This window comes from Dipodomys merriami, unplaced genomic scaffold (genome assembly GCF_024711535.1).
Source record: "Dipodomys merriami isolate MVZ:Mamm:240054 unplaced genomic scaffold, mDipMer1.0.p SCAF_5, whole genome shotgun sequence".
Lineage (NCBI taxonomy): Eukaryota > Metazoa > Chordata > Mammalia > Rodentia > Heteromyidae > Dipodomys > Dipodomys merriami.
In genome coordinates, this window is record NW_027206068.1 from 43690914 (window position 1) to 43703639 (window position 12726).

The 12726-nt window shown below is 37.5% G+C and overlaps 1 protein-coding gene across 4 annotated transcripts in view; it reads left to right on the forward strand.

Moving 5' to 3' along the window:
- Positions 1-12726, forward strand: part of Dync1i1 (dynein cytoplasmic 1 intermediate chain 1) — a 280550-nt gene that overhangs the window by 251265 nt on the left and 16559 nt on the right. For all 4 annotated transcript variants that reach the window (XM_069996539.1, XM_069996541.1, XM_069996540.1 and 1 more), the window contains 2 exons: positions 6909-7049; positions 11267-11392. In XM_069996539.1, coding sequence (XP_069852640.1) covers positions 6909-7049; positions 11267-11392 — 267 coding nt within the window. The remainder of the gene's footprint in view (positions 1-6908; positions 7050-11266; positions 11393-12726) is intronic.

A 12726-nucleotide genomic window follows, 5' to 3' on the forward strand; every position in this document is an offset into this window, starting at 1 on the left:
CAGAGCAACAAAGAACACCTTTCATGTGGCTTCTGGTCTTTTATGTAGAAAATGTCTACATTTATCTAGAGAAGAATGTCACATTCCTGGATTCTCATAGCCTGTGCTCAAATTGTTTTAAATTAACTCATTCAGATTAAAGTTCTTATATGTTTTTGGTTAATGCATACAAAGAATAACCTACTCTTTATATTCAGTACAAAATAATTTTGGGGTCTAATTTCAACTTCTGACCCTGACAGAAATAGGTACTGATCATATAGGCATCAGACTTGTTTAATAATAGACCATAGAAATTTTAGAAATATTGATTACATTGTTTATTTAGAAGAATCTAGAATCAACTTGCAAATAAAGTTTTCCAATGATTATATGAAATTTGCCACACCACTTTAGGCAAGAAAGTTGATTTTTTTTTTTTTTTGCATTGGGTTCTGGTTTATTTGTTGGTTTAACTATGTTCTTTTTATGGTAGAGACGCCCATTTTATGTGAGCCTTAAGTTGGAGGATCCTTTGGAGTTTCATTTTTTTTCCTTTTTTTTTCTTTTCTTTCTTTTTTTTTTATTGTGAGAATACCATACAGAAGAGTTACAATTATGTGGGCAAGATAACGAGTACATTTCTTATCAAGCATTGTTGCCTCCTCGTTGTTTCTCCTTCCCATACTCCTCCCCATTTTTTTCTTTTTTAAGTGAAACCATGGTCTCACATTTTGCTGTTTCTTGGAAGAACTAGCTGCTTATTTTAATTACTGTACAGGACCCCACATGGCAGTTTTTAAATACATTTTCATATTATTCATTATTTATTGTTTTGATCATCATTCCCATACAGTCTTCAAGATAACAGTCCATTTCTTTTCCATTTTTCTTCATTAAAAGTCAGTAATTTTACCAGTAGTTTTATTCTGCCCCTTCCTCCCAACCCACCCCTACTTGTCTACTATTATTCCCCCCTGCTACACTACCCCTCCACTTACTCAGAAAATTCCATGGTTTGCGTAAATATTTCTACTAATTCTTAAAATATTTCTACTAAATTCTTAAAAAACCTTGAGAACCAGTGCTTAAGGGTATTAGAAAATAGTTTAACAGAAATCTTTCTGTTCACCAGCTTTCCAAGCTCTCCATCTGGTTGCGATGCATAAAGGTACCTGATAAGTAGAAAATAAATAATGTAGAAGAAAATAACCACTATATTCTCTAGATGATTTGAGCATGTATCATTTATCAGAAATCAGAAGTCACCTGAGATCATTTTAGAGTTAAGTGAATGAGAAAATACTCATTTTCAAAAGCATAAAATCAAAGCTTACTTCTAGATATCAAATTTTTATTGGAAAATGTCATTGGATGTTGTTTAATTTCATATTTAAAGCAGATTTCACTGCCTGCCTCTATAGGAATTTCATATTCCTTACTCCTCCACTTGATCAAAGAGAAAACTTACTGCTTCCATAATTTTTAACTTTTTTGTGAATAGCTATCCTAGAGTAATCTTATATGAGTATTTTAATGAGGTACAGAGGAAATCACTAAAATTACCAAATGTTTTGTGAATCACAATATGAATTCTACAAAACCTCAAGGAAGATGAACCTAACATGACTTGTACCTTTGAATAACACTTTGAAAAAAAAATTTTTTAAGCCTTCCCATGCTTTCTTCCATTTTATTCATACTGCAGAGTAACAGAGCTCATCAAGGAATGATTATAGAATCATAAAACTAATATAGAGCCCTGCAACTTGGGGCTGCAGCTGTCCATCTATCTAATGGTTATCCAGACTAAGACCCGAAGATGTTAGGTGGGATTTTACCAGCACTGTAGCTATTCAACTTTCTTCTGTTGCTCCCATTGTCCTCCCTGTCAGTAAACTGGAGCCAGATCTTTGCCTTTTATTTCTTTTGATTCTGTGCTCCAAGGCCTGGCCTTCTGGCTAATGGACCAATCCCATCCCATTTCCAGCTTTTAGGAGAAAAAAAAATTCTTCTAAGATGCTGTTGTTGCAGAAGGATTCTAACAACCTGTAATCCTAAGCAACTCAGGAGGCTGAGATCTGAGGACGGCAGTTCAAAGCCAGCCCCTGCATGAAGGTCTGTGAGAACTCTTCTCTCCAATTAACCACCAGAACACTGGAAGTAGAGATGTGACTTAAAGTGGTAGAGGGCTAGGATTGACTAAACAACAGCTCAGAGACAGTGCCCAGGACCAGAGCAACAAAAAACAAAACAAAACACATGCGTACAATCTCAGGATCACTAACAGAGGCTCAATAAAGGAAATAAATGTCCTGATGAAGTATTTTTTTGTTTGTTTGTTTTGTTTCTTTGCCAGTCTTGGGGCTTGAACTCAGGGTCTAGGCATTATCCCTGAGTCTCTTTGTGTTCAAGGCTAACTCCCTACCACTTAAGCCATAGCACCACCTCTGGCTTTTTCTGAGTAGTTTTTATTGGCGATAAGAGACTCATGGACTTTCTTTGCCTGGGCAGGTTGTGAACAGTGATCCTCAGATCTCAGCCTCCTGAGGAGCTAGGATTATAGGTATGAACCACTGGCTCCCAGCTTGAATGCAATATTTTTTTTAATTGGTGTTGCCAGTTGCTTAGTCTATGCTTAATAACTATTGCTTGAAATGGATAAGAAAGTAAAAATCTATCACTTTCTCTGGGCAGCCTGAAGACCCCATAGAAGGACCTGTCATTTCTGGGCTTAGAGGATGTGCTTAACAACTAGAAAACCTGAAAACCAAACCCAACTCCACCTCCTCACAACCCTCATGGCCTTGGGAAAGTTACTCACTTTCCTGAACTATAATTTTCTTTTCTGTAAATATCATCTACCTTACAGAGATTTTCTGCGGATTAAATTAGACAATGTGTGTATAGAGATAGGCACACAATCAACCCCTTCCCTGTCCTTCGCATCTGTCTGGGAAGTGGCTGGTAGCCCGCTTCTCCGCTTTGTCTGAAAGTCAAGCATTAAGATCAAGCTGAGCTGCTTCTAGATGCTTTAGCGTTGTTGGCACAGCTCTGGAGACGCGACTAAAACACAGGGTGTAGCAGCTTCCTTTCCCTGGTCTGCACCACACAGGCAGCAGCTTGTGAATGGTGAACTTTTCCCTTTCTGCTCTTTTCTTTTTTCTTTTTTCTTTTTTTTTTTTTTTTGCCTTTTCTCTCCAGTGCTTTACTGATTTTAAACACTGCCCTGGAATAAGTAAGGCACTGAGGAGGGCTTTCATTTAGTGAAAATCAATTGCTTTACAGGACACTTTGTACAGTGACATGCAGGAGAACAATATTTAGTTAAATAAATGGTCTGGAGTAGTTTTCAGGGTAAATATTTAACATCTGGAAGCTTCTGTGGTTTTAATATATACAAATGGTATCATCCAATTCCTTGCCAAAATCATTTGTCTCCACACCCTGTTTAAAAAAAAAAAAAACATACTGTTCTAAAACTCAGTGGTTATATATGATTAAGCTATAACAAGTCAGAGGTCCTAAAACTTACATTTCACAAATTCAAAAACAGAATCTTCAGGACTTACTGATGTTGCTTTAAAGGAAAAGGAAACATGTTAGTTTTTCATGATATATGTGAGTCCTATAATATTTTTACATTGAGTATTTGAAGCAGACTTTTGATCAAGTTTTTAGATTCTCCTTAGAGTCCAAATAAAATAGATTGGCAGCATCCAATAGATTGGTAGAATCAAAAGTAAAATTAAGATTCAAAATAGTGCTACTTCAAAAATAGAATTTGCCTTTGCCTATAGTCTATGCCTGTGATGACCTGGGAACTATGAGTTTGTAGATGTGACCTGTAGTCACAGCTAAGGGTTTGTATACATACTATACTAAGATTGATTTCAATTGGTCTTTTTCAAAACTTTTCCAACCTGTAAGTTTATCAAGGTTAAATAGAATTTTTGAAATAAAAACCCTCCTCCCTTCACCCAAACATACACACTGTGTGTGTTTCTTACACTGTGACTTTTATAAGCAGAAGATTCAGTTCTAAGGGTGAAGGGTGAAAAGGAAGTTGGAGGCAAGCAATAGAACAATAGCGGTCAGTCAGTTGGATAGGACCATGAGAAAGCTTCTAGTGACAATGGTAGTTATTTCCAGATATTTGAAAAGTAAGTTCTTCAGGATATACTATGGTTTTGATGAAATTTCTCAGAGGAGAAAGAAGGGAAGAAAGGAAAGAAGGAAGGAAGGAATTACACTAGAGATTAACATGATAATATATTAAAGGAATTAACTTACCAAATAATATCAATTCCTTGAAAAATGATTATTTCAAGCTGGATAGTTTTTTAATTGATTGAAACAAGCTTGGTAGATATGTGTTTATTGCATGTGTATGTATGCATCCAATTTTGTCATGTGCTTGTTGTATGTGTATTGTATTGTGTGTATTGTATTGTATGTATCCGTATCTAAACCTCTGATCCCCAGATCACGTAGATTAATGGGAGAAGATACTAAGAATCGACTTTGTTAAACATGTATAAGTCTTTGATTATAAAATCAAGAATCTCTGGTGGTAATAATCTCATACAAAGAGTAACAATTTAATATTCACAAGTGATCAATGAAGGATCAGCTACTCCACACTGCTTTTCTTTTTTTTATTGTTGTAAGCAAGGAAAAAATAGTATGATCATTTTATTTTCTGCAATCACTTAATATTCAGATTTTCTAGAAAAAAGTCTAGTGAAATGAAGCAAGTAATGTGGACTTTAAATCACCATGCAATATAGTATAGAAAACATTATTTGGGCATAAAAGAATTACAAATGAATAAAATACAAAGTTTTAATCCTAATATCTAGTGTTTGTGATATGTTCTTTTTTATATATACCTTCCAACAGATATTTTTAATTTTTTAATTTTTATTTTATTGTAAAGATGCTGTACAGAGGGGTTACAGTTACATGAGTAAGGCAATGAGTGCATTACTTGTCCATCATTGTTACCCTTTCCTTGTTGTTCTACTTTCCCTTCCCTCCCCCACCTCCCACACTCCTCCCCACCCACCCCCCCCCACCCTGCCCAAGTTGTAAAGTTTGTTTCCAATATACTGTCCTGTGGGTATCGTTGTTGCAATGGGTCATCCTGTGTCCTTGTTTCAGCATTTTCCAACAGATATTTTTATAATTAAAAATAAAATGTGTCTTTAGAATTAAACACACAGTGGCCATCTAAAAACTTCTGTGTTGCTTCGATATATTAAAATTTTCTTTGCTTAAAAGCTGTGATTTTGGGGCTGGGAAGTTGGCTCAGTGGTAGAGTGCTTGCCTTGCATGCCTGAGGCCCTGGGTTCGATTCCTCAGCACCACATAAGAAAAAAAAAAAACCCGGAAGTGGTGCTGTGGCTCAAGTGGTAGAGCGCTAGCCTTGAGCTGAAGAGCTGAGGGACAGTGCCCAGGCCCAGAGTTCAGGCCCATGACCGGATCCAAAAAAAAAAAAAAGCTGTGATTTTTCAATGTCGAAACAATATAAGTAGTAGAAAAAAGAAATCACATATAGTTATTACCTTCACAAAAATTTTAATTATATTTAAGTTACAGAACTTATATTGTTTCCTCACATTGAGTTTTACATGCATGCTTTTGGCATTTTACTTTCACAAAGACAACATTTGGAAAGGTTATTGATATTGAGAGCTGTGAACAGTCCTTTCTTTGAACATCCAATGCATCCGATGGATTTGATTGTTACATTGCATATTATCTTTTCTTGATCTTACTGCTCTGGTCTGTACAGGCATTTGGGAGAACCCATGAAGAAACTACAGACAGCTGACTGGATGAAGAAGACATTGGGGGGAAAACCTCCCATTGTTTAGATTTCTGTCAGAGGATATAAGAATACTTAATTTCTTTTATCTCTGGGGCTTTCATTATCATTTAAATTTCATTTTACATTAATTGATCAGGGATTAGTAAAGCCATTATGCAGAAATTAGAATAAGACAACCCAGATGGAATGAATAATTCATAAAGTCCAATTACGTTTTATTTCTGGTGTACTTTCAAACTTGCCTGTGACTTCTGTGCTATTTTGATGTGACAATATTCACTGGAAATCAAGAGTGCCATTTTAATTTATTGTATCCCACTGGAGTGGAAGAATTTGTATGCAATGGGAGTATTAATACATTTTCCCTCTGAATTGTAGGGTCCTTGGAAATACTGAGTGATCTAGAAAATATGCTCATCTTTGTTGCAAGTACAGGCATCTGACTGGGAGCCACACCAGTGCAGCTGGCTGGGGTGAACGAACCCTGTACAGAAAGACTGAGGTCTTAGAACTGCGATTTTTTTCACCTCGTGGGAGAACTATAACTCCTTTTTAAAATGTTTGCCCCTATTCTCTTCCGCTAAAAAAAAAAAACAAAACATGAATTTGGTCTAAAGTTGGACCTAGAGCAGCAGCAGCTGTTGCAGTGACAAGAGATGACCATAAGGTGGCAGGCGTTGCCTTCAATGCAGAGACCTCCTGGGTTTCAGAGTCTCCTGGAGGGTCTGAGCCCCTGCAGACCACTATTGGGGTCCAGGTTCTGAGACCCTCAAAGCTTGGCCGAGGAGAATTCCGAGCTCAGGGCTGTCCCGTCCACCTGTCTGCAATCTCTTAAAACCATGTCTGAATCCGCCTCCCTCTGCCTGTCCCAGCCCCCCAGTCCCCTCATCGTGCCTCCACCCCCCACCTCCAGGTATTTATTTATGCCAACTGGACAGTTGTAGTCACATTAAAGCTCCGGTTCACCTTCTCGAGGACTTTCATCTCGGGAAGTTTTATGACACTTGGTGAATGTGCAAAGTTTTTAATTAGGCTCTCTAGACAGCCCGAGGCTGCAGCAGCGCCACAAAGTCTTCACGGTCTCTCTGCTTTACAGCACAACAAGCCGCTCTACTCCTTTGAAGACAATGCCGACTATGTGTACGATGTCATGTGGTCCCCCGTGCATCCCGCGCTCTTTGCCTGCGTGGACGGGATGGGGCGCTTGGACCTCTGGAACCTCAACAATGACACGGAGGTGAGCGCAGCAGCAGCCGCAGGCGCCGGGGAGGGCGGGGACGGGGGACCTCTTTCCTAAGAAAAGGACTTTTTTTTTTTTGGACAGAACCTTGCTTTGCATCGGGTTTGCAGAACCCCATTCTTGTCGACCAAGAGGGGAACTGGCAGCTGCGCTGGCTCCAAATCACTTAATTTCACTTAATCCCTAAACTGTCAGGTCCTGGACAATTACTAATGCGCGCACACACACACACACACACACACACACACACACACACACACACACACACACACACACACACACACACACACACACACACCACACACACCACCAAAAACAAATTTAAAAAATACAAAATACAAAAAGCAAAAACCAGAATGATGTGTTCCTATCTTTCCCTTCGCAGAAGGACTCAGGCATTTATTTTTCAGAGTGGTGTTGAAATAACCAGGCTGGCAAACATTTGGAAAAGTCAGCTGTGGGGGACACCGCTTTTTCTATGGGGCTGTGTGTGCTGTGGGTACCATTTCACTTTTGAATCCACAAAAGATTTTTTTTTTTAACCAAGGTATAGATTGCTCTGCTAAGACATCGAACTCAAAGGCAGGCTTTTACAAGAGTGCCTGACTTGGAACACCATGATCAGACTCAGTATTTTCTATTTTCACAAAGTGAGATTTTAATGTGTCACAGTTACAGCCCTTCACAAGTGAAAATATCTGTTGTTTTTTTTAAGCAGTAGATAATAAAAAGATATTGCTTTAAGGCATGCCATATATATTAAATGTTCATGCCCTGTGTATTGTTCCTTTTTTTCAATGACTCAAAATTATTGAGGTGCTAATTTAGTTACTAAGGTTTTTACGTGTGGGGACTTTTATATGCATATCGAATGTCCTTCAGTTTTATAAACTGAATTGGTCCCCTACAACATTAAGGGATTTCTGATTCAGGAAAGGTTTCCATAAATAGGAATGTGCAGGTAAGAGGACCCAGCGTTGCAAACTGTATGTGGAGTAGAGACCAAGAGTAAGGTCTTTTGAAGTGTTTTGAGCAGGAAACAGCTCAGCCTTTTTAATTAGGAAGCCTACAGCTGGAAGAGATGAAGGAGGAGCAAACTCCCTGGTATTTCTCTGGGGTTTTCCATCAGGTGGTATTATCAAGTCACTGTATCTTCAAGGGTATGTCCACCTATAACCACTGCCAAACAACCACTTCGAAAATGTGTTTCCATTGAAGGCTATTTTTTTTCCCTTGACTTCCCAGAACTGTGACAAGGAAACATTCTGTTATGAAGCATCTCTGTAAACAATCAAAAGGGGTGGGTATGACAACTGTCCATCATTTGGGATGCTGAAATGTTTATTACATTATTGCTTTTAATAGAAAGATGTTATTACCTTACATTGTAATGGTTTCCCAGAGTCTTTTCATCACCATTGATTAAAATCATATTGCTTCTATTTGCTAGAAGAAATTCACTTAAAGGAACGCCTCCTCCCCCCCAAAAAAATGCTTTCCAGATTGACTTGAAAGACTTCTGTATCAGAAATCAGCTGAGCTGAGGTGATTCTCAGCCACAATGCTGTGGAGAGAGGGAAGGTTCTACAAACTCCAGAATAATTCTAGCAACTGCTCAAAAAATAATTTTAAAAAACATTTAGGGAAAAGGACATTTTCCCCTTGTTTCTCTATAGGTATCAAGAGACAAGCACATAGAATTTTATAGCTAAACAGTTGGGAAAAATCATAAAAGTCATGCAAAAGGCTTAGTTTTTGGCAAGCATAATTCTGCATTTGCAGTAAAAGTAGAGATATATTGATTGAGTCTGACTCAAATGCAGCGAGGAATTCAACATTCTTTTGAGAATCCTCAAATCATTTTTACCTCCTTGCAAGTTGAACAAGATTTTTCAAATGTAAGTCTATTTAGAAAATAGACTTGGGAAGAAAAAAAAGGAAGGAAAGAAAGAAGGAAGGAAGGAAGGAAGGAAGGAAGGAAGGAAGGAAGGAAGGAAGGAAGGAAGGAAGGGAAGGGAAGGGAAGGGAAGGGAAGGGAAGGGAAGGGAAGGAAAGAAGAGAAAGAAGAATTCTTACAATAGCAATATGTCTTATTGCTGTTATTGTTGATTAAACCATTAGACTTTTAAACTAAGTTATCCAAGCTGTTCCCATGCAAGGATAGTTTATATTTACTTTCTCCCCTATTACTGATTTATACTGTTGAATACTATGATATATTTATCTTGTATTTGCTGTTAAAATAACTGAGCCATAATAAATGTAAAAACATTTGTGAAATCAAATAAGAGACATAAAATGTATAGATTATTTTTGTTGTGTTTTCATCTATTTTTGAAGGTCCTTACCACTCAAACTAAATATAAATATATTAACTTCCTTTATGCATTCATTAGGTTTTTAGCATATATATAGGCATGATAGCTACTTTTTGCTATTTGTAATAGCAAATATGAAAAAAGTAATTTAGTTGATGAAATCTATCTCAGTTTGCTATGTTACTTAGATCCCAAATAAACAAAATCCTTAAAAATTTATTAGACAATTATTTCTACTGTACACAAGGTCAAACCTTGAGTGATTAATTTTTTGCAATGCTCATGTTAAACATTTTAATTAATTTTTAATATTATTCAAGATAAAATCTAATACTGCACAGAATTAGCCTTTTAAATTATCGTATTAAAAATGAACTCTGAAGCTTCTCTAGCTGAATCATGTTTTCTGGACAGCACACTAATAATAAAGAATACTGACAGAATTGTGCTGCATTTAATTTCAGATTGTTTTTAGCCTTTGCAAGGTTTGCTTAAAAACCCAGGCTCTCATCTGAACAGCAGGTCACTCTATTGAAGAAATTGTGTCTTTAAGTAAATAAGCCAGGGAATTTTATTTTGCTTTTTTGCTCACAATTGACATGTGGTGATTTAAGCAGGCAAATAGCATTTTTATTGATTTCAAGATTAATTTGAAACATAGATTCTTCCATATGATGGCGGTTTTATTGCTATTTAAAAGATAGGTATGGGGCGATAATTTCATATAAACAGATGGTTTCAATTCTGTGACTAAGAGAATGCTGGAGGTGCCCAGTCACAGTGCGGCAACATGTTTCCATCTCGGCCAGACTTGTTTGTTCGGCAGAGGTCTCACACTGCGGCAGGAGATGCTCTCTGTCACCGTCTTTGCACTATTCTTTAAAATTTTTTTTTAACATTTACCACTTTCTTTTTCTTAACAGTATGTGTTATATCCCAGTCAATGATATTGAAGAAGGCTTAGGAGATTTGACCTTTATGTCAGTTACAAACTTCTAACTTTGAAGACAAGAGTTTCTATAAGTGAAGGGAGAGGAGGAGTAGACTCATTGAAAGTCCTTTTTTCCAAACCTTAAGTCTGTTGTTAAACACATATACACACACATTGGAAGTTCCATTTCTGTACCTCCAGTTCACTTTAAAGATATTTTTTCATAATTATCTTAAAAGAAACCTATGCTGTTTTCCATGAGGAGATAGCTAGATCTTAAGAGGATATCATTCCATAGAGGTTGCCAGTTTTACAGAATTAGTTCTCAAATGTTGGTACTGGGGGATGGGTGGGAGAGGAGAAGAGAGGAGACTGCCCTCTTCCTTTTCTTCTTATTGTCTCTCTGAGAAGTTTTTGAGGATCTATATATGTTTACCTTTCCATGAAGACTCACATTAATATGACTTTTATTCTGTCATACACCCTTGAGCCTTTCATAGACCTTTAATGTGGGTAAGTCCTGAATGTCTCTCCTCATTTATCTCTTAACTCCTGGCTGCAACTGAAGCATCATGTTTAGCTACTGCTCTTATATGTTGGATGCACACCCAGAATAACCCACAGAAATATTTCTATCACTGCATATGTCACTTCAGATCCTTCTTCTTTTTTGTTGTTATTGTTGTTAAAATGTCTCCCCTCTCTCCCCCTCTTAATTCAGTGAAGCTTATGATTTAGAAACAATGAGTCCTTTCTACCCCAGTTTAAGGAGTGTATACTACTTCTGCTTTGGGCACATAAAGACAGTGGTGACTCATCCAGTTAAATGTATCACTGTAGATTCATATATTTAAATTGTGTGTGTGTGTGTGTGTGCGCGCGCGCGTGTGTGTGTGTGTGTGTGTGTGTGTGTGTGTGTGTGTGTGTGTGTGTGTGTGAGTGACCACCTCTTTCCTCTTTGGCAGGTTCCTACAGCGAGTGTGGCCGTTGAGGGGGCATCGGCCCTAAACCGTGTACGCTGGGCTCAAGCTGGTAAAGAGGTTGCTGTGGGAGACTCAGAAGGCCGTATTTGGATCTATGACGTGGGAGAGGTATGTGTTTGTTGGGATTTGGTGTTTGCCTTTTCGTTGGGAAAGGGATTTCTTGTGTATCTACTTTAAAGACCTAGTAAAATTGTTGATGAAAGCTTTAGGGCCACCAGAATCCTCTCATGTATGTTTGCAAGTTTCCACTGAGTTCAGAGGGCGTTTGGTGAGACCTCCTTAGGGCCTAATTTGGTCTGTGTCTCTATGCACAGGACACTTTAATGATGCACACTGATTTAGAGTTGAACTCCCAGCATCCTGTGATAGAGAGCTGGTAGAAGTCCTCACCCCTTGCAAGAGAATGAAAAGCTTGCCAAATTCATCATGCTTACATTGAACTTGGAAGTTGTTGACTTTGAGAAGTCAAGTTTTAGTTGATATGCTTAATTAAAATGTATACTTTTTCATGTAGCCAGTCAAGAAAGCAGTGATTAATCAGAATTTCATACCATTTTGTGGCATTCAAAGTTCAAATATGAGATGTATACTGCTGATATGTGTTATGTGAATATCATGCATGTGTCAACAGGGAAAATACATTTTTTTTTCTTTCAGGGAACCCTTGAATTTGTATTCTGTATTTATTTAACATTACATTACAAGTCAATAGTTCTTAAGCTTCTCTGTTTACATTTGTTCTACAAGGAAACATTGACGAAGCCTTTTATGGTGGAGTTAAAGGATTTTTTTTTTGTCTCTACAAAGCAAATATTGAACTTTCAAGAAGAACAAAATGAAAGTGTTGTATGAAGTTATTTGGGCATATTTGGACTCTAACATTTGCATTCTAGAGTGAAAATGTAGTACAGTTGTCCTCCAGTGCCCTGGGCCTGTGAATACCTTCTGCACAAGCCTAGCAGATTATACTAGAAAGACTTCTTTACAGTTCCAACAAACGGTATCCTATAAATTTGACCATCCAGACAGTTTGATCTACAATGGAACTTTTGATTAGATACTATATAGTACTATCTGGTACAGTTTATTACATTGAAACGAACTGCAGGGTGTTTTTCAAAATTTAGCTAGACACAGAAACTGACATTAGAGATGGAGGGCTTCCATTCAGAGAAGCACACTTTTATGAAAGACAAGCAGAAGAATCTCTATGTTTAAGAGCACTTTGTTAGATACTTCTTATTTGGCTAGCCTTAGGCCACAAGCAAAGTCATGCAGCAATGACAAGGAATATTAATAGTGACTGCCAATGGTGAAGTCACAAATGGTCTGATGACCACTGACATAATTTGGAGTCTGGGAAAGAGAACTTCCTTTTAGTCAGAAATACTGCCAATGTTTTTACAGCAGTATGGATTTAATGGAACTTTTTTTGTGGACTT